Source organism: Trichosurus vulpecula, chromosome 4 (assembly GCF_011100635.1).
Source record: "Trichosurus vulpecula isolate mTriVul1 chromosome 4, mTriVul1.pri, whole genome shotgun sequence".
NCBI classification, from domain to species: Eukaryota; Metazoa; Chordata; class Mammalia; order Diprotodontia; family Phalangeridae; genus Trichosurus; species Trichosurus vulpecula.
The window spans coordinates 153002390-153023849 of NC_050576.1; the positions used below are offsets into that span (position 1 = coordinate 153002390).

The window sequence follows — 21460 nt, forward strand, 5'->3', positions numbered from 1 at the left end:
AGTAGAAAACAAACTCACTCGTGTAACCCATGTACATCTGAAGCTCATATCTAAAGGGGAAAGAAATATACTGACTAGTTCCTCTGTAGGGGATTCAGGTAAGAAGTTGCATAAAGATTGCCCAGAATAGGAAGGTATGGGTGGGTTGCATTGGTGTGAAGTCTAAAGTCTTTCCATATGGAAAGTAGATTTTAAAAATCTTTCTCCATAGTCTAATGAAGCCTTCAGAGACAAACAGCCCTATTATACAGATTCAATTGGAGAGAAGGATGAGAGCCAAGAAGACTGGTGTAAAGCAGTCAAGGATTGTGTTGTATAAAAAATAAAACATCAATAAACAAGCTTTATCCTTTAAAAAGGATCGGAATTTAATATCCAACTATTTGCACACCAACTCAGAATTGTTTTTCACAAAATTATAATTTCTTTACCTGTAGGTATTAATTTTACTCACATTTGTACAAGTAAATACAACATTGGAGAAGCTCAAAACAATACATACTATTCTCTTAGAAAAGTAAAACCTGAAATTCACATTGCCAGAACTTTATGATTAGTCTAGCCTACACTTCTTAGAATTTAAAGTGAATGCAGTGCTGAAATATACATAGATATCAACTTGGGGCAATTTTCCCCAACCCTGGTTTTGTTCATTAGAAGACCACATTCAATGCATGGTCTACTGAAATTGAAATGGGAAGTTATGTTCATAAATATCCTTGGAGTACCCTTAAAATAGCTAAGAGCTTTTTGTCAATATTACCAACAATAAAATTATTCAAAAGGCCTCTTGTTTAGTATGTATAAGCATTTATTTTTTCTTTCCTAGAAAGAGTATTGGGGCTTAGAATGTTTTCATTCCATGAACAAGTTCCAAGCTGTATAGATTATAGAAAAATAACCATTTGGAATCTAGAACTGCCCACATTCTTCTACAAGTGTTAAGGGGGTTCATGGTTGGTCTTAAATCTAGACAGTACTTCCCATATATGGTTTGATATTGAGCATAGTCATGCATTTAAATGTGCTATCATCCTGTGTCATTTTTAAAACAATAGCAAATCAATTTTCAAAAGCACAAGTTTGAAGCAAGCATGCTAATTTCTTTTACACAGTTTATCTGGTGCCAGAGACAAATTATAACAAAGTCTTTATACAGGTTGTATTAGATTGGCAGTTTGACACAAGCAAACTAGAGATTTAAGCTATGTAAACACATTTCACTCTGTGTGTTTTTAAATCTAATGAAATGCAAAACTCTTATTTTTCACTGAAATATTCCACTAAACAAAGTTTTCACTTCTGACATGTACTTTGTGTGTCTATTTTTGTCCATTAACACTCTGGGCACATATAAATATGACTGTATCACAACACTTCACCAGGAATTTTTGTTCCTAGCTCTCCAAGAGTTTGAATTGGTACAGCTTAGAAGTTGGGAGGAAATAACGTAGTAAGACTTATTTTTTAAGGAAAGTTATGCAAGATCAGTTCCTTTCAGACACTCATAATTTGCAGTAGCTGTGCCATTACTCTGAACCTTTCCTTGACATGACTTAGTTGTCCAAGACAGGGAAGTGGTCCCATGCAAGGCACACTACTACTATCTCCTTCTAGTTTTAGCAACTGATTTTGGATCTAATTCAAGTACATATAACCTAAGAAGATTCAATATAGAGCATCCTGAGTCTGTAATTCTACCTTCAAACAAGTTAAAGACACCATTGAGTCTTCTATTCATTAGTATTTTCATTAAGGGCATAAATTTCATATAATTCATTAACATACTGGACAAGAAAAATAACAAAGCAATAGGAAAAGTAGTACATAAACATTTCTAAAAAGAGAAGTGCCAGAAGTACAACCTTCTAAATGAGAAGTTTGTTGCTGCTGTTTTTAATACCTTATTGGGTTGTTGTTTTAAATAAATGTTAATGGATGTGGAGAGAGGGAAATAGTTACTTTTGTTTTTTGTTGTTGTTGTTTGTTTTTTGGCAGGGCAATTGGGATTAAGTGACTTGCCCAAGGTCACACAGCTAGTACATGTGTCAAGTGTCTGAGGCCAGATCTGAACTCAGGTCCTGCTGACTCCAGGGCTGGTGCTCTACTTACTGCGCCACCTAGCTGCCCCAATAGTCACTTTTATTTACACAAACAGTTGCCATCAGTTTCAAAATTCTATTACTACTTTGAAGGTGAAGGAAAAAAGAGCTTGGCAGAAGGGAAGGAGCATATTCATGGCAAAAGATTTTAACTAAGATATTAAAGCTAAAATTGAGGAAGGAGAAATCTCATAGCCACATTTCATTATTTAAATGCCTTTTCATTCTAGATTTTAAAAGATCATATTCTCAGTCTCAAACTTCTTCCATATAAAATAATTTATACTACCTTATTTTCTAATAAGTTATCACAGAGAACTTGTAACAGCATTATGAGAAATTATATTTGCTTATAAGAAAGGAAAAAATTGAATGATAACAGAATTGTTTCACAGCCTAAGAAATTTCATAGGTTGTAATCTAATGAAAGGAGAGTTAAATCAGTGTCCCTCTCCCACACCTTTAAAAAAATGTGACAAGATTATTATAGTCACTTTTAAAGAAATCAATGTAAGTTATCTATATATATCAAAAAATAGGATTAAAACCTTACTTATGTTATACTCCCATTTGTTTTTGAACAAAATTGTTTTGACCATTTTCAGCCTTTGGCTTTCTATGGGTTTGTCTGGAGTATTAAGTTAGTTACATGCAAGTCAGTTTTCTAAACTAGAAAAAGGCTGGTTTTTAAAGAATATTGGATTGAAAATGAATTTTCTAAGGCTATTTATAGACATTTAAAACTTACCTTACTTCACAGTGCCACTTTCTGATTGTCAGCTGCAATATGAAAAGTTTAAGCTTGATTACTAAATCCAACCAGGTGAGAATTTGAGAACACTGAATTTTATATCCATTTACACAACTACCACTCATTGCCACATTCATTTGGACATCTTGTACTTCCAGTGTCTACAGCTTAATAAACTAATGATGACTTAAGGATTATCACCAGAAGTGCTGGCATGCATTTGGTGATTTGCTTTTGGTGGTGAAATATGGAATAAAGAGATTTCATTTAACTCCTATCATTTGGTTCAATGAGTAGAACAGATGGCTCTCTGAACAAAAGAATGAACTTCAAAACCATATAAAGGTCAAAAATCACACTAAGTAGAAAGGCTATTACTATTTAGAAATCAGTTTTCAAAGTTTAATATATCTATAACTGAACAAGTAGAACACATTTAAAGACCAGGTGAAGATAGGGAAAAAAATAGTATGAAGAGTAGATATATACACTACAGTTGTATGCACTGTTTCATAGACTGAGAATAAAAACTTGGGAATGTTTAGTCTCACATCTAAAAGCACCTGTTATAATAACACATAATTTTTGTTCATGTGGCTGCTACAGCTACAAATGCAAGATTTTTCCTTTTTCCATTAAGGATCTTCAGAATCAGATCCCACAATCAGGTCCCCATCCCTAATAAATGGAGAAAGAAGCCATGTTCAGACTCAGCTGAATATTTTAAGGACATTTTGGAGCGCAAGAGAGAGAAAATTCTCCTTGAATTCTTACACATATACAGGGAAACATACACTCATTCCCAGAGCCTATGTCCTGGTATAAGAATATCAAATGAGGAATGCCAGTGAATTAGTAAGTCTGAGGAACACTGCATAAAGCTAAAGTTTACTTGTTAAATTAGTTTTGGAAAGGAAAGCAATGAAAGTAAAAATGAGGCTATACCCCTGATGTCCCGACATAATTTCTACAAGATGCCCATTCCTGATAAGTCCCAAAACCTCAATACTTACAAATTTATTCTAAGTTTGAGTACAAATTCGAAAATTTACTGCTCTGAAGCCCATTTATTCTTAAAAGCCAACGGGTACACAAGTGACAAAATACGTTATTAAAATAGGGCCACCAGGTCTTAAATCACTGGGAGTGTGCTCTGAGAGAAAAAGTTCTACAGCAGAAAACTGAACTTGTGACAGTCTTTGACTCAAAGAAACTTCAGTCTTACCCTAAAATATTTATTGCATGGATATCTATCTCTCAATTGGAATGCATTTGGAGCATTAAATAGTAAGTGCCCAGACCAGTAGGAAAAAAAAAAAAAGTGAAATTCAGCCCTAGAAAAATGTCGAATGTTACTGTCCACATGAAAAGGTAAATGAACTGGTAAAGAAATGAGGTAAGTTCAACTTTTACCAGAACTTGTTTCACAAGCTGGTAGGGATCAGAAGAACAGCTATCACAAATGACTACTCTTTTGCTATTAGCTCTTCCACTGGGTAAAATTTCACATAATTGAAAATAGGCTTTTGTTAGGTACAAAATGGAACCATCTTACTTTCTACAGGGTTTGCTGATGTTCAAGAGAGAAAGAGAATGGGCTCCTTCTACAGTTATGAAATACTGATTACTAAGCATCTTAAAAACCTGCCACTTAAAAGTCATTTGCTGTCATTTTCTCCAAAGATTAAGATGCTTCAAAAACTCAAGAATACCAAAGACTTAGGGAATGATCATCATGAATAATTTCAAATGTCTATGGCTTCAGCTATCTGCCCTACTATGGAGGTAGGTCACCAGAGTACATTTAAAAAGCACTCTTGGGAACCCCCTAAACAAAAATGTACATAATCATTTGGTTTCATAAACCAATGTCCTGTTGTTTTTAATGAGGTTATCTAAGTACATTTTTCTTTCATCAAGCTCTTGCTGAATAGCATCTCATGTATTCTGTCATCCATGGATTATCTGCAGAGGAAGGCTTGATCCTTCTGGGTTTCTGCACATCAACAGAATAGGCTCTTTGCCTCTGAATGACCAGTTTCCTTTTTTCCACTTGTCTTCTATTCTTGGCTCGTAATGCTGACTCATGAATCTGGGAAGGTTTAAAAAAATAAAGTATCATAAATCAAATTGTCTTCGCATTGACAAAATACCATTTTAGTCAAGATTATGTTTTTTTCTTGAAGCCAGCCTACTTATTCACGAAATAGAACAAAGAAAGTCAAATAAGGATTTAAATGCATTTAACAAATGGAAGGAAAAGCATCACAAGGTAGTGGACAGTCCTGACTTTGGAATATACTGGTTATGTAGCAATGGACAAGGAAATCATTTAACCTCTTTTCTCAGGGTCACTAGCATCTCTCTAAGACTATTTTAAAGTTGAAGAAGAAATATGCTGGTCTGCATTAGTGAAGGGAGTTCCCATGCCAAGAATACTCCCCACTAAAGAAATCATGGGTCTAAACCAAACAAGAAAAGAAAAAATAGTTAATGAATTAAGGAAAGAAATTAGGAGGCATTTAAAAAAAAAGAGGCAGCCTCAGAGTCACAAAGACCTGGGGTTCAAGTGTAACCTCTGACATGTACTGGCTATATAACATTAGGCAAGTCACTTAACCTCTTCTCAGTGCTCTAGAAAATTCTCTAAGATTAAGGCACCTGCAAAGGAGGTACCTATCACTTTGGTAGATGGAGTTTCCTCATTGGCAGTTCCCCACATGCATAAAATTATAGGTCGAGTCCAAAAAACTCAAAGAATTTCTTATTTTCACAGGCCCAATTTTTAGAGATGCAACTAAAAACTTGGTGAACTTATGATAGAACTGCTAAGCAGTTATTGTACCCATTTGTCAGTCTTATAATGAATTCAGAGAATTTCAGAACTGAAAGGAATCCTAGTTGTTAATAATGATGCATGAAGCACACAGGGATTCTAATGGCTAGAGAGAATATGTAACTTTGAAGAAAGCAGAACCAAGATAACACGATATACAATGACTACAAGAATGTAAAGGGAAGCAACAGTAAAGGACATAATGCAGATAATAATAATAGCTCACCTTTAAATAGTATGTCTGGCATTTGCTAAGTACTTTACAATCAGTATCTCATTTGATCCTCACAACCTTGAGAGATAGGTGCTATTATTATCCCTATTCTGCAGATGAGGAAACTGAGGCAAACAGAGGTTAAGGGACTGACTTTCCCAAAGTCACACAGCTAGCAAGTGTCTGAGGCCAGGTTTGAATTCAGGTCTTCCTGTCTCTAGGTCTAGTGCTCTATCCACTGTACCACCTATAAAGTTACCTGTCTGATTCCAAAAGGCTAATGATGAAACCTATCTCCCTCCTCTCAGAGATGGTGGACTCCAGCTATGGAATCCAGCATATACTCACTGTCAGGTATAATCGATATATTAGTTTGTTTTACTTATTTATTTTTCTTTGCAATGACAGAAGGTTCTACAGGAAAGTTATCAGGAAGTAATGGACTTTGTAAAGCATTAAAGTCAAAAAAAAAAAAATATATATATATATATATATATATAGTTTCATAGACTCTTTAGTGCAGAACAGCCCAGAAACCACCCCAGGAAGATTATAGCTTTTGTACCCAGAGAGACAATTTAGTCCAACTCCCTCATTTCCAGGAGAAACTAAAGCCCTCCCAGGGAGGTAAAGTAACTTGGACAAGGGCACATGAAAGTGGCAGAGCCAGGATCTGAACCCAGGAGCATTGACTCCAAAGCCAGTGCTCATGCTACAGTGTTTTAGAACTTCCTTCTCTAGCACATTCTGCTAAAATTAGATGAATTAAGGAATCTATTCCGGTTAAGTATGGCCTAGAATTAGTGTTTCTCAAAATGCAGTGTCAACCCACTTTATCTTTTTTACCTCCCTTGAATGAAATTGAGCTTGTCTGAAGACAATGAGATTGGCATAGCTTTTATTCAGTCATTTTCTGACTCTTTGTGACCCCATTTGGGATTTTCTTGGCAATGATACTGGAGTGAGTGGTTGGCCATTTCCTTCAACTCATTTTAGAGATGAGGAAACTGAGGAAAACAGGGTTAAGTGACTTGCCCAAGGCCACACAGCTAGTAAGTATCTGAGGAAGATGAACCCCTGACTCCAGGCCTGGCCCTCTATTCACTGTGCCACTTAGCTGTATTGGAATAGCTAGAAAAGGGTATACATTTGTTGGAGGAGAGAAGCAGGGGAAATGGGGAGAAGGATGGAAAGATGAGGTCAGAGCCTAATCACAGAGGAATAAAGTGTCAGGTAAAGGAGTTGAGGTTTTACTCTGTGGGTTATGAGGAGCCAGGGAAGTTTTCTGAGTTGGGGAGTGACGAGATGTGTATTAGGAAGATGGCTTAAAAGCCTATAAGCAGTATAGGTAAGATGAAGAAAGTCAGGAAATGGCGAGACTAGTGCCCTATGGTGGGGAATAATGCCTGAGTGTGTTAGTTCACTCAGAGTTAAAAATAAATAAATCATACCATTTCTTGGACCACTAGGCATTAGAAAATAAGTGCTTTTTCCTTGAATAAATCTTTTATATTGCCAGGCTAAAATCTGAAATATGGGTTTCTTCTATTTATATAGTTTATGTGACTCTTCATCTTTCTTGATCCCTAAAAGAAGTATTCTTCCATGATTTCCCCTGCCACTCAAGGGTTAAATTCAATACCAAGCTCATTTATTGAATTCTAGCTGACCTATGTAAAGGAAGCTGAATTTTAAGCTCTCCTCATATGTGTTTACCTTGAAGCTTAGTGGAAATAGTATTGAAAATATTCTACTATGGCAATTTATACACCCCCTGCATTAGACTACATGTGAGCATTAGTGACGTCACAGTATATATTATAAATGCATAAGGATATCTGCACTTTAGCTATAATATATAAGGAGAGGTTAAATGAGTATGATGATACTGGACATTTAAGCAAAAACTAAAAAGGGTTCTACATGAGTTTCAGTGCCTACTGGGATATGAGATTTAAAATACTATTTCTCATTGTGACACAAAGATTCAACATACAAGATAGCTAGCTTAGCAAAGCTGAAAGAGAGAATTAATATCCTAGGAGGTTCTGTTCCCAGTGTCTACAACAATAGTTGCTGGTTTTGTAAGAAACAAAGTGCGCGCGCACACATGCACGTGCACACACACACGCACACACACACACACACACACTTCACCTTTTCATCTCCACCCCTTGGTCAAAAAAAAATGGGCAAAAAGAGATAAAAGAAATCCACCATTTTGTGACACCAATGACAGCTTCACAACATGCTACTACCTACCTGTAACTGAATCTTTAGAAAGTTTATATTTCAGACCATCCTCTAATAAGGCGCTCCTGAAACCTACAAAGGTCTCTCTGTTCTTACGTACACACACTTGTTGCCTGCCTTTGGACTATCTATGTTCAGGAAGGAGAATAAAATCAAAGCAGAGAATCTCACTCTCTATGCTCTGGAGTCAACAGTGCTCTTCCAATACTCATTCCAGTTTGTTTGGCCCTTCTTGCTTATGCTACTGCAGATTCTAATCGGGCCTTCCTACCTGGAATCCATAACCTGTGGGGTTTTTTTCCTGAACCCTAGAGAGTCTTTTCTTTCCTTGATTTCTGATATTGCTGTATCCTTTTCCTATGCCGACTGCATAAGAGAAAGGGAAGAAATAATGTGGTAGAGCAGAAAGAAAATGAACTCAAAATCAGGAGACCCAGGCTTGAATCCCAACTCATTAGCTGTATTGACTATGGCCAAGTCCACCTTATCTCTTGGGAATCTCAGTTTCCTCACCTCTAAAGTGGGAAAAATAATTCTTGTTCTACCTAACCCCACAGAGTTGTTGGGAAGAAACTACAAACCTTAAATCACTGCATAAATCTGAATTATTAACTGACTTCTTAACTAGGAGTCTTTGCTATACAGACTTTATACATACATCCTTTGGGGCCCTGGACTTTGCTGGCCTGCCTCATCCAGCTGCATCCCAAGACCCAAAAAGATTAATGTGGGAATGTCCAGGATGCTGGATGGAAAGCAGTGCTTGATGGTATAAATGTTGTCAGCCTCTCCCTCCTCCAGATGAGGTGAAAAGTGAGCTCAGCACCCAAAGGAACTTACCTGTTGTGCCGAAGCGGAAGCACATACATTATGTGTTTTCTGGCTCCCAGTATCTGTCTGTTTTTCTCCCCAGCCATAAAGAGCAAATGGATGTTTGATTTCCTTTGTTTTACTTGGTCTCTGAGGACTTTTAGCTGGTTTCTTATCTGCTTTAGCAAGCAAGGCACGTTGGCGAGGATGCTCAGTAGTATCTTTCACTTCTATCTGTTGTTCTTTTGCTTCCTTCTGCTGTTTACTTTTTTCTTGTGCATCTTTTCCAAGTGTTTCTTTAAAAAGGAAAAAAAATCATAATTAGGGATCTAAAGAAAAAGGAAAATAACAGTTAGCATTTGTGCAGTGCCTGCTATGTGCCAGGCACTATGCTAGACACTTTACAAATTTTATCTCATTTGATCCTTACAACAATCCCAAAAGGTAAGTGCTATTATAATCCAATTATGATACAATTGAAGAAACTGAGATAAACAAGTTAAGTGACTTGCCCAAGGTCATACAGCTAGTAAAGTATCTGGAGCTTGATTTGAACTTAGGTCTTCCTGACTCCAGACCCAGCACTCTATCCACTGTGCCTATTGATTACATGTAAATGTATATATCTGATGAAAAATATGTATACCAGTGACTTAACAAGTAGCTATTTGAGTTAACTTTAGCTAGATTCATACCTTCTCTTAGAAAAAGAAATTTAGTGATGCAAAGTGAAGAACCAAAAGAGCCATTTATACAATGATATTATAAAGAAAAGTAACTTTGAAAGATTTTAGAACTTTGATGCAAGACAAACCACACTTCTAAAGGACTGAAGATAAAGCACAGTATCCATCTCCTGACATACAGATGACAGACTCAAAATACAGAATAATGAGGCTTGCACGTTCGGACGTAGCCAATGATGGAATAAGTTTCACTTGACTGAACATGCACTTGATATAAGGGTTTTAGGTTTGGTTTTTTTGTTATTTACTAGAGGAGAGGAAATGTAGGAGAGAGAAAATAAATGTGTTAATGCGGGGGGAAGAAATACAGCTATTTAGAATTTTAAAAAATTTTTTACACCAGCTTGTCTCACTTTTAAAAGAAAAAAAAACTTGAGGAATATACTGATAGAATAGTATGTTCAAATAATATTCAAATAATATAAATTCGATGTGTTTGGAGTATTAATCTCTGAATTAAATGCAGGGAACTGGCAAGAATGAATGTTGGATGAGAACTAGACTCCCAATCCTGGAAATGAAATAAACTTCAACAACTAAAATAAGCATTTATTTATTATGCACCATCTACTTATGCTAGAGGGTTTAGGAGAGATACAAAGAAAAACAAGACCGTCCCACTGTCATCATGGAGCTCACAATCTAGTAGGGAGTGGGTTACATAACATACACAAATCGCTAGAATACAAAATGATACATAAAGTACACAAAGAAAGATAGAAAGCCAAGTTTGAGAATCAAGGAGGGGAAGAAATCGGGGATCAAGCAAGACTTCTAGAGGAAATAGTATTTGTTCTGGGTCCTAAAAGAAGGATAGGACTTCAACAAACAGATGATAGGGAGGACATGACAGACTTAGGGAACATACGAACCAAGGCAGAAGAGAGACAGCACAAGCCTAGTTTGGCTGGAGCATACATGGTGGGGAGAAGTAATCTGAAATCTATATACCACAGTCATGGAGAACCTTGAATGCTAGGCTATGGATTTAAGGCAATGAGGAGTCACCAAAGAGCAAGGAATTTTAAGCAGAGGGGACATGCTCAAATCTATATATAAGATGAATGAGTTAAAAGTGAGAGAAAATGAAGGCAATGTGTTGGAAGACTACTGAAAAATGAAGGTAGTAATGAAGTTCTGAATCAAGGCAGTAGCAGTAAAAATGGATGAGAAAAATATAGTAGAATAAGAAATATGATTAGGGGAGAGGGTTGGTGAAGAGGAGGAGAAAACAAAAACCTATATAATATGTATATTGTATTGTATTTCTAACATGGAAGACTGGCTGAATGGTGGCACCCAAGATAGAAACAGGGAAGTCTCAGCCCAGTATAAAACAATAATAGCTCACATTTAGATAGTTACCACTTGCAGTTTACAAAAACACTTTGCTAACAACAACACCTGTGCAGTAGTAGATGGACATTAGAGTATTCTCATTTTACAAATGAGCAAACCAGAGCTTAGGAAAAAGACAAATCTCCCATGGTCACAACATCAGAGCTAGAATTGATACCCAGGGCTTCTGACTTCCAAGTCCAGTGCTTTTTCTATTGAAGCAGCCCACTGCTATTCCACTTGCAAATACAAATAAAACAAAACCAGAAAGGAATTACTCTTCATGATCAATATTGATATTGCTCAAGGAAAAGCATGTCTGATTTTAATGCCCTTTTTCAGAAAAAAACTTTTATACCTATTTAGCATCTTAAAATATTAAAAACAAAATTAATTGCAGTTTCAATCCTCCTCCTGCAAGATCACTGAATGAAATTTACATAGGTTTGCTGGTTCCTTAGTTTTACAACTGTTCAAATCATAATAATAGATGCATTTCCATGGTTACTACCTCAACTAACCCACTGTGAATTCCCCAAATAAAGATACCAGGTTGAAAGTTTATCCTGTGTCTAAATGCTACTAAGCTACATAACAGAGCATTTTCCAATAAATGGAGTATGAGGGATTGGGTACGTTGTGTATCCAAATGAGTATTCAGTCTCTTAACGGCGGTATAAAGGGACACCCTATATAGACATCCATTCTCACTGCAATCCCCACAGCTGAGGCCTTAAGCTCTTCTCACCTAGATTCCTCGAAGAGTATCCTAGCTGGCCTTCCTCCCTAGAGTCCATCCTCCATATGTGCCTGGGTAATTTTCCTAATGCACCATTATAATCTTCTTGGTCCTCTACTTTCAGTGAGTCCCCCTAATGCCTACCATATTTGGTATCAATACCATATTTGGTTGAAAATACTGATCCTGGTGATCCAGAGTCCTACACAATATGACTCAAACCTACCTGATGCAGCTTTAGGTCAAACTGGACTATTCTCCATCTGTCTCTTACCTTCTTTCTGCTGTTGCTCACATCATTTCCTATGTTTGAAATAAGACTCCTTGCCATCTCTGGTGGGGTTTTTTTAATCCCTCCCTTCCTTCAAGGTCTCACACAGGTGCTACTTTTTCTGTGAAACCTTCCAAAACACCTGTAGTATTCAAAATTAAAGCAATGTCTCCCTCTTCCAATTTTTAAAGCATTTTTCCCAACTCAAATTTGCATTCTAACCTGTATTCACAACAACTTGTATACATGCTTTTCATATTCCACCCTACCCCTTTCCCCAATAGACTCAGTATCTTGAGGACAAAGATTTATTCTGAAATACTGTGTCCCCAACAACCACCTTGACCATAGTAGGCACTTAAGTGTACGTTGAACTGAACTGACACTAAGCTTAGAAACATGCTTATGTACTAGCTGGTCCCATAGGAACAGAGAATTTTAGAGTGTGAGATTCAGTCCCAAGGCTGAAAAACTAAAGGGCAAAATGTTCTACATTCAATTCTGAGCAACCCACACATTTTCTTTTGGAATGAGAACAGAAAACAGCTAGAGGATTTGTGGATCCAATTTACACAGGGGAATTCTTTTCTCAATATTTAACAATTTTTATAGATCATCTTTTGCTAAAAACAGCTTTAAGACAAACACAGTAAAATTCAATAACAAAGCAATAATAAAAATTACAATTTTAAAAGACAAACAAGATAATTCTCTCACTCAAGTCTATCTTAAAAGACAAGCTCTAAACATTAATAAGTTGACGTTGTGACCGACATGGGCAAAGACAAAAGTTGCTAATACAAACATGAGTATTCCATACAAAATGATCCTCCTCCCTCTTATTCCAAAAACTGGAAAGGAAAAAAAACGACTTCCTAGATCCCATTACCCCTGCTAGCTATCCTCCTATACCTCTCTCTCCTGTTTCTCACCTCGACTCCTTAGAAAGTCATTACTTCATCTCTTCTAAACCTTCTGCAATCTTACTTTTGACCTCATTATTAATGATCTCCAAAGTCATCAATGCTTTCTCAATTACCCAATCTAAAGGCTTCTTCTCAATTATCATCCTTTTTGGCTTCTCTGTAGCAGCATCTGATACTATTCACCACCCTCTCCTCCTGAACATACTGTGTCCTCTCTGTGTTTTCCCAGCACCACAGTCTCCTAATTCCCTTCCTTTCTGACCATTCATTCTCAAATCTCCTTTTCAGGATCATCTTCCGTGCCACACCCACTAATTATAGGTGTGGCTCATGGCTCTATTCTGGGCCCTCTTCCTTTTTTCCCCTCAATGCTCTCTCAATTTGTTGACCTGATCAGCTTCCATGGCTTCAATGGTCATCTCTGTGCAAATGACTCCCAGATCTGGATAGCCAAACTTGTTCTTTCTCCTGAGCTCCAGTCTCCCATCATCACCAACTGCATGTTGGACATCTGGAACTAGCCATCCCAAAGACATTTCAAACACATGTTCAAAGCAAAGTACACTATTCCCTCCCATCCAAATCCACACCTTTTCCAAACTTCCCTGTAACCATATATGTCAAGAACACTACCATCCTTTTAGCCATCCAGGCCCTAAACCTCAGTTGAGTCACTCTCCAATGTTCACTCTTAATCATCCCACACATCCAATCAGTTTGCTCTCAAGGAACTTACAGTCTAACGAGAGAAAAGAACACACATGCAAACAAACAAATACAACATAATTTTAGAGGGGACAGCGCACTAACAGTGGTAGGAATCAGAATCAGGAGAGACTTCCTGGAAGAAGTGGTACATAAGCTAAATTTGAAGGAAAATAAGGATTCTAGCATGAGGAGCAAGCCTACTACACTTGGAAGCTGGAAATGGGAGTGTTGAGTTTGAAAAACACCTAGTAGGCCAGAGCTTGGCTTAAACAGGAATAATACGAAAACAGGAGGGAAAGATAAGTTAGGGCCAGGTTGGAGAAAGCTTTTTATGCCAGGATGAAGAATTTGTAATTTTATCTTATATGGGGAAGGAAATAAGCATTTATGTAGTACCAGGCACTGTGCTAAGCACTTTAAAATAGTATATCATTTGATTCTCACAACTCTATTGATGCAGGTACTGCATCTCCATTTTACAGTTAAGGAAACTGAGGCAAACAGGGGGTTAAGTGATTTGCCCAGTCATACAACTAGTAAGGTGTGAGTCTGGATTTGAATTCAGGTCTTCCTGACTCAAAGGCCAGAATTCTATCTCCTACTTCACCTAGCTGCCTAGAGGCAACAGGAAGTCACTGAAGATCCTTGAGGAGGGAAGGCAAGACATGTGCCCTCTCCAATTATAGTTAATAAAGAAGTGTGAGTCTTTATCTAGGTAAGCTTATGCTTACCAAAATTAGATTGTGAATATATGCTGTGAAGTGCCACTCAGAGAATGTAGATTATTTAATATATTTGGTCTTCAGAATTTAGCACAAAAAAAAAAAAAAGAATTTAGCACAAAACCCATCCTTGCCCAAAGCCTCCATCTGCCTCACTAGTGTCACTCACTACATGATGGCTTTTTACCTGCTGGTTTCTTACATTATGTTAACACTGTTTGTAGACTGTTAAGACTAAAAGGTATAGCTTAGAGGCCTATTTAACCTCTAGGCTTTTTTGAATAAGCACCTCTATTTGTTTTCCTTGGGGTATGCTGGGGTACTGGAGGTGGGGAGAGTGGAATTTTCCTAAAGTCACCTGTGCAGCTAGTGCTCATTCTAGGTGCCCAGATGGGGCTTAAGTTACAACCTTAAGCCTGAGGGGCCACCACAACCCATAAGGGAGAAGGTTGTGAGCCTTCGAAGGTGGGAGCAGACTGGGGGTGAGTCGGGTGGTAATGAGTGAGGGTAGATGTGGTTGTGTCACAAAGCCTGTAACTATCTATTGCAGAGAGGATTAGATGTAAATCATCTTCCTGTTGTGCAATTAGTTGATCGCACACTCCTAGGTTTCAAGCTGGCTCCTACTTGGCAGAACACTGATCTAAGCTAATGCTCTTACTACAGATGAGAAAGTTAAGGTCAAAGAGTTTAACTGATTTGCCTAAGGTCACAGAGTTAGCATAACTTGGAATAGAAACGTGACATTTAGATTAATGTTCTTTGTACTTCACCAAGAGCTGCCTTATATTAAATATAATTTTGCAAAATTACCTATAACATAAATTCAGATTTCCAAAGTGTGTTTCTCAAGATCAAAGGTGATCTTATGCTCATCTATATTCTTTTGAATTGTTAGCAATGAAAACAAATGCAGTCAGTCCCAAATACATGGCATTTAATCAGCCTTGGACTTGTGACAAGCCTCAAGCTCTCTGTCCAGAGATATGAATGGGAGGGGACATCAGTCATTGCCCTTAAGGAGTTTAAAATCTGGTTGAGTTCTTGGTTGAACACAAACAACATGGTTTTAAATGTCATGAGACCTGGTTTCTGTTGCAAGCTATGCTAACTCTGACCCTGGACAAGTCACTTGTATTCTTTAGACCTTAACATTCTCATCTGTAATTACATAGCAAATTATTAGAGAACAATACAAAAAATATAATCCAATGCAAAATGGTGTGGTTTGAATTCCAACGCAAAATGGTATGGTTCAAACTGTTAAATAAATAGGAGGCAGGAGAGCAGGCTTCCTTCCTCTCTTCAATTACCCTAAAACAAGCAAACAGGCAGAAAATATATTCAGTATTTCCTCCCAATGACATTAGTGAAGTGAGTAAATTAGAAAAGAGAGAAAGTAAAAAGGAAGAGAGGGAGGGCGAAAGAAAAAACAAAAGAAAGAAAAGCATAAATATCACTATTCTAAACTGTAAGCAAGGTTTTTGACCTAACTTCCCCATTTCTGTGGATTATTACACCTCCTTCCAGGTAAGCAATCTAATAATCATTCCTGACTCTATGCCTTAAATCTAATAAAGTACTAAGTCTTGCGGATTCTTTCTCCACAACATTTCTCCCGACCCTCCTCTTCCTCTCTGCATCCATCATCTGCCATCCAGATTATTTCAATATCCTCCTAACGATCTCCCTGGCCTCCAGCCCATCCCCTCTCTCTCCAAGGTGCCAAATTAATATTGCTAAAACACAGGTCATTCCCTTACTCAGTAAGCTTCAGCGGCTCCCTCTTACCTTTGGGGTAGAGAACAGTTTTTGATCGGCATGTAAAGCCCTTCGCCAAGTAATGATAAATGATAAATGCCCATCTATTAGGGAAGTAAACAATGCCCATCTATTAGGGAGGGCTAAACAAATCAGTGGCGTATTAATGTAGTATTTTGGGGCCCTTAGGAAACATGAATATGAAGAATTCAAAGAAGCATGGGGAAACAGCATATGAGCTAACTAAAAACAAAGCAAAACCAGAAAAACATTCACAATGACAAACTAAATTCTGTGTAATTTTATAAATGATCAAGCTTGGCCTGAAGAAACGAGACAACGCACCCTCTCTCCCTTCTTTGCAGAGATGGAGATTTATGGATGTGGATCATTGTTTATAGACTTGGTAGAGTGTAGTTCAGTTTTGTTCCCCCTTCCCCCACCCCACCCCCCCTCGCTCCGCTTCTTTTGTATTCTCTGCAACAAGGAATGAGTCTGAGTAGGAGAAGAGGAAGGGACATATTTGGAAAGGAGGCGATGTAAGAAAAAACAAGACATAAAGAAAAATATTTTTTCATAATCAGGCTCCAGAACCATTAACACAGAGAGAGATCAAGGAACAAAACGACCTGTTTAAATAAATTTCTTATTGTTCTTTAGGAACATAGCAGCGGAGGAGGTTAGTGAAGGTAGCCAAGCAACAACCAAATTAATAAAACGCCAATGCACAGCAGCCTTACTAGTGCAACAAGAGAGGACAGCTGATCGCCCTATTTTCCTCATCAAGGGTGCACCCCTACTTAACAAGTAGTGTGAGGCGGGGACTGGACTTGGGGGTGAGCGGGGTTGGAGTATGAGTTTGGGGTCCTGGAGGGATTGAGTGAGTATAGTGGGAGGGAGAAGGCAGTAAGGAGGGGGGCGGGGGAAGTCCTCTCACCCTTCGGCCCGGATCTCAGACAGCAACTTGATAAACATGAGCGTACCCAACCAAACTTCCAAGACAAGGTTGGCGCACTCGTCCAGAGTGAGCCAACCAACCACTTACCTGGGAGGCTGGCAGCGTCCTCATCCTCAGAGACTTCGGCCTCCTTCTCCTCCACTCCCGGCTCCGCTCCCTCTCCTAGGGGCTTGGGTGGGGTCGGAGGTGGAGACCAGGCCGAAGCTTCCTGGGGGCCCTGCGGCGTGGAGGCCCCGCCACCCCCGGAAGACGAGGAATCGTCTGAGTTGCTGGACGGCCCCCAACCGTCCCATAACCAGGGGTTGTGAGTCTGCTCCAAGAGCCGCCGGCTCAGGCGATAGTGCAGCAGCTCCCGGTAGCACGGGCCACACGTGTCCCACTTGGGATCTTTGTAGCGCTTCATGTACTCGCTCTTCACCTTGCTCCCCGAATGCATGGTCCTGGCCTGACCAGAGCCAGCGGGGCGGGGCGGGCAGGCCCCAGGCCGCTGCCTTCCTTCCTTCTCCTCCTCCCTCCTCTTCCTCCTCCTCAGGTTTATTCCAGGGTGAGCTTTTTGTGGCAGCCGCTTTCTCGCTCTCTTAGTCCACCTGCGACGCACCCCCGCCCCCAGGACCAAAGGTGAAGTTCCAGTCCCAATTGGGCACAGATCAGCCCCTCCCCCAGATCGACTCGCCACCATCTCCCGCCGCTACATTTAAAAGTGCAGGGCCCCGCCCCGGAGAGGCGGGGACCAGGGCTGGACTGGGCCGGGGCCGGGGCCTGGGGGAGGAGGACATGGCGGAGTAGGCCTAGGGGAGGAGCCCCAGAGTGGAAGAAGAGCTAGGAAAAGACGTTCGCCACCCTGGGCTATAGCAGGCTGCCCGGGCCGCCTCTGACCCGGGTAAAGGAGGAGCTGGGGAGAATGGAGGCAGGGAGGGAGGGGGAAAGGAAGGGCACCTCACTGGCATAGGACATATCTACGGAAGGGGAGGAAAAGGTCAGGGTTTCTGGGTACGGAGGAGGAAGCAAGGAGAGGGAAGAGTGGGAGGAAACAGGGAAGCGGAGAAGAGGGTGGCTGTCACTTCCACCTGAGAAGGGAGCTGCTTTGGGTAAGGAACATTCTATGGTGAAGAGAATGCCTGGAGGGAAGATGCGAGAGGGTGATGCCCCAGATGGATCTTGGGGGAGGGGTGACATAAAACCCGGTGGGGTGAGGAGGTGGCAGGGTTGGGTGGTGGGAACTGGGAGGCGGTTGATACCTCTGGGAGACAGGTGTCCGGCGGGGTTCTGAGAAAATTTGTCTCGGAGGCCAGAGGGGTCTTGGATGTGGTATGTGGGGCATGGTTATTTGGGCGGGGGTGGGGGATGGGATCGGGGGGTTTAGGTTTGGGGGAGGCTTTGGAGGGGGAGTGCATTTTACCTTCTTCGCCCGAGCCCTTCTGGATCTTCTCCCTTCCTGCGACTCGAGCTCAGCCCCTCTTGCCAAAGGCAGAGTGAACTGGGTGGTAACAGCGGCGGATCCCCGCAGCAACCAGTCCTCCAAACCTTTCCACCATAGCAAGATGTCACCGACAAGTGGAGCGGTGGCAGATGTTCTCGAAGCAGATTAGAAGCGAAAGCGCCGCCTAAATCCCTCCCGGAACAAACGCCTCCTTCCACACGTTTCCCCCAACCCCCTCCAACCCCCCACCCTTGCCGTCCTCTTTGGGGGTGGCAGTGAATCCATGGCTGGTTTGCTCAGGAAATATGGAGATGGATATTTCTATGGTATTCCAGGGAGCCCCAGCTCTGGGCCACTGACCTCTTCTTCCAGGGTACCCCATAAAGAGAGCTCCCGGCTCTGCCTGCATCCTTACTAGAACCCCTTCCCTCAGTCACCTAGATGATGCCGGCTCAGTGAATGACAGGACTAGGAGAGTGTCCTTCTCTTAGCTCCTCAGTGCAAATATTTAAAAGCACCTTGTCTGTTTTGAGTTAGGTAACCGCCTAAAATAGGGCCAGAGCCCTATTTTAGTAGTAGTGTGCCAGAGGTGCTACTCCATGTCGATTTGCAGTACCTAGTCCAGTGAAAGAGAATAGGATTGGGAGTGAGGAATTCTGTGTCTCCCTCTTAGCTCTGCCACTGAACCTGCTGTGAGACCTTGAGCAGGTCACTGACCCGAAATCTCTGAGTTTTCTTAGCTGTAAAATAGTTAATACTCAGCTCAGAGGAGATGGAAGGGACCTTAGAGCTCAACCAATCATTGTATTCCATCAGATTCTAATCCACCTCCCTCATTTTACAGATGAGGAAACTAGTGTTCTGGCCCATACCACACTGCTAATGTGTCAGGGGTGTGATTAAAATAGGTTCTCCTGACTTCAGGTTCAGCTTACTTCACCTAAGTTGAGTCAATACTGACTGCAGATTCATTCTAGAACTCTGATATCTCTTCTCCATTCCCATTCACGGCATCTCTTACAAACTGAACTTGCTTTCTCCAAAGTTAGTGTTGATCTTTTAATTTCTGAATCTAAGGGACTTTTCTCAACCTTCACCCTTCTTGACCACTTTGCATCCTGTGACACTGTCAACTACCCTCTTCTCCTTGATATGTCTTCTTTCTAGGATTTCACTGATACAGGTCATTTCTGGTCCTCCTCCTTCCTCTCTGACCACTTTCTTCTCAGTCTCCTTTTCTAAGTCTTTATCCAGGCAGTGGAGGCTAACCAACGGCTCTGTCCTGAGCTCACTTCTCTCCTCCCTCTATATTATTTGATTTGTTAATCTCAGTACCCATGGATTCAATTATCATGTCCATGCAAGCGATTCTCAGCTCTATTTATTGAGCTCCAAATCCCCTCCTCACCTTTAGTCTCATATCTCCAGCTGTCTATTAGACCTCTCCAACCAAATATTCCCTACACATCTTAAACTCAACATGTCCAAAACAGAATGAATTCTCTTTCTCCAAAAACCCTCACCTCTTAACTTCCCTATTACTGTGGGTGACACCCCTATCCTCCCACAAATCCAGGCTTATAACCAAGGTGTCACCCTCAACTCCTCATACTCCTCCACCCCACAATATCTAATCTGTTCTGCCAATTCTAACTTCTTAACATTTTTCATATACATGTCCTCTCTAAAGGCAACAACCACCACTGGTCCTTATTATTTCACACCTGGGTTCTTTCAATAGCCTGCAGGTGGATCTCTCTGCCTCAAGGCTCTCCCCCTTCCAATCTATTCTCCATTCAACTATCAAAATGATCTTCCCAAAGTGCAGATCTGACCATATCACCCACCCCTGCTCAATTCAATGTCGTCCTCATACTTCCAAGCTAAATATGCAAATATAAAATTCTCTATTTGGCTTTTAAATCCCTTCATAACCCGGCTCCCTCTAACTTTTCTAGTCTTCTCACACTTTGTCAAGTACTCTATGACCCAATGACATTGCTTTCCTTGATGTTTTTAGCACATTTCCTTCATTTCCCAACTTTGGGCCTTTTCATTGACTATCCCCTTACCTGGATTGCTGTCCCTTCTCATGTTCACCTTTAAAATCCCACCTTCTGCAAAAAGTTCTTCTTGATCCTCATTAATGCTAGTGTCTCCTCTTTGAGAATATCTTTATCTTATATAGATCTTGTTTTCATTAGAATGTGAACACACCTTGAGGGTCTGTTTTTGCCTTTCTTTGTATCCCCAACACTTAGCAAAGTACTTTACATGTAGAAGGCAATTAATAAAATGCTTATTGACTAAGACAATTAGTCTTTTTTTTTGTTTTGTTTCAGTATTACATTCAAAACTACTTGTTCTCTGCTCCCAAGTCAATGGTATCATCATTACCATTTTATTAAGGAATTCAAAGATCACTAAAGCAGTAATACTGAGCCATCTCAGCCAGGTGAAAACCTACTTCTTCATAATACTGTATTCCCTGGCTGTTTAGTGTTATATTGTTTCAATCGTTATATAAAAGTATACAAGGCTACTTTGTCTTAACAGTTTCAAAGCTCAAGGCTGATTTTTTTTTAAGGTAACTTGAAACAGTAATGCAAGCAACCATTACAAAGAAAGGAAACTATAAAAGAGGATTTCCATATAGTGTTCCACAATCACTTCATTACAATTTTCCTTTTTCTAAGATAGTGGTGGTTATTCTGCCCGCTACCCTATAGGATGATAAAATTTAAAATAAAAAAAGATATAGCTCTGTTCTTTGTTCTTAGAAATGATGTAGTTCTGTCCTTTTATTTCATTGATAAGGAAAATTGAGGCCTTGGGAGCTCAAGTAATGGACCTAGAATGACCCAGGGAGTAAGTAGCAGATTCTAGATTAGAATCCAAGTCCAGT

At 39.9% G+C, this 21460-nt stretch overlaps 1 protein-coding gene across 1 annotated transcript; it reads right to left on the reverse strand.

Moving 5' to 3' along the window:
• Positions 1 to 347: 347 nt before the first annotated feature.
• On the reverse strand, positions 348 to 18685 carry LOC118845951 (centriole, cilia and spindle associated protein). The gene is made up of 4 exons (XM_036754055.1): positions 18535 to 18685; positions 17223 to 17722; positions 8997 to 9262; positions 348 to 4945 (listed from the first exon to the last, which is right to left on the reverse strand). The coding sequence occupies exons 2-4, from the start codon at positions 17569 to 17571 to the stop codon at positions 4769 to 4771; spliced, it is 792 nt and encodes a 263-aa protein (XP_036609950.1). The 5' UTR covers positions 17572 to 17722; positions 18535 to 18685; the 3' UTR covers positions 348 to 4768.
• Positions 18686 to 21460: the final 2775 nt, after the last annotated feature.

Excerpts from the sequence above, each read along its gene's own strand:
- LOC118845951 (XM_036754055.1), bottom strand. The coding sequence starts at position 17,571 with ATGCATTCGGGGAGCAAGGTGAAGAGCGAGTACATGAAGCGCTACAAA. Across the intron at positions 9,263-17,222 it reads GGACGCTGCCAGCCTCCCAG|AAACACTTGGAAAAGATGCA; the intron begins GTAAGTGGTTGG and ends TCCTTTTTAAAG. Across the intron at positions 4,946-8,996 it reads CTTCCGCTTCGGCACAACAG|ATTCATGAGTCAGCATTACG; the intron begins GTAAGTTCCTTT and ends AAACCTTCCCAG.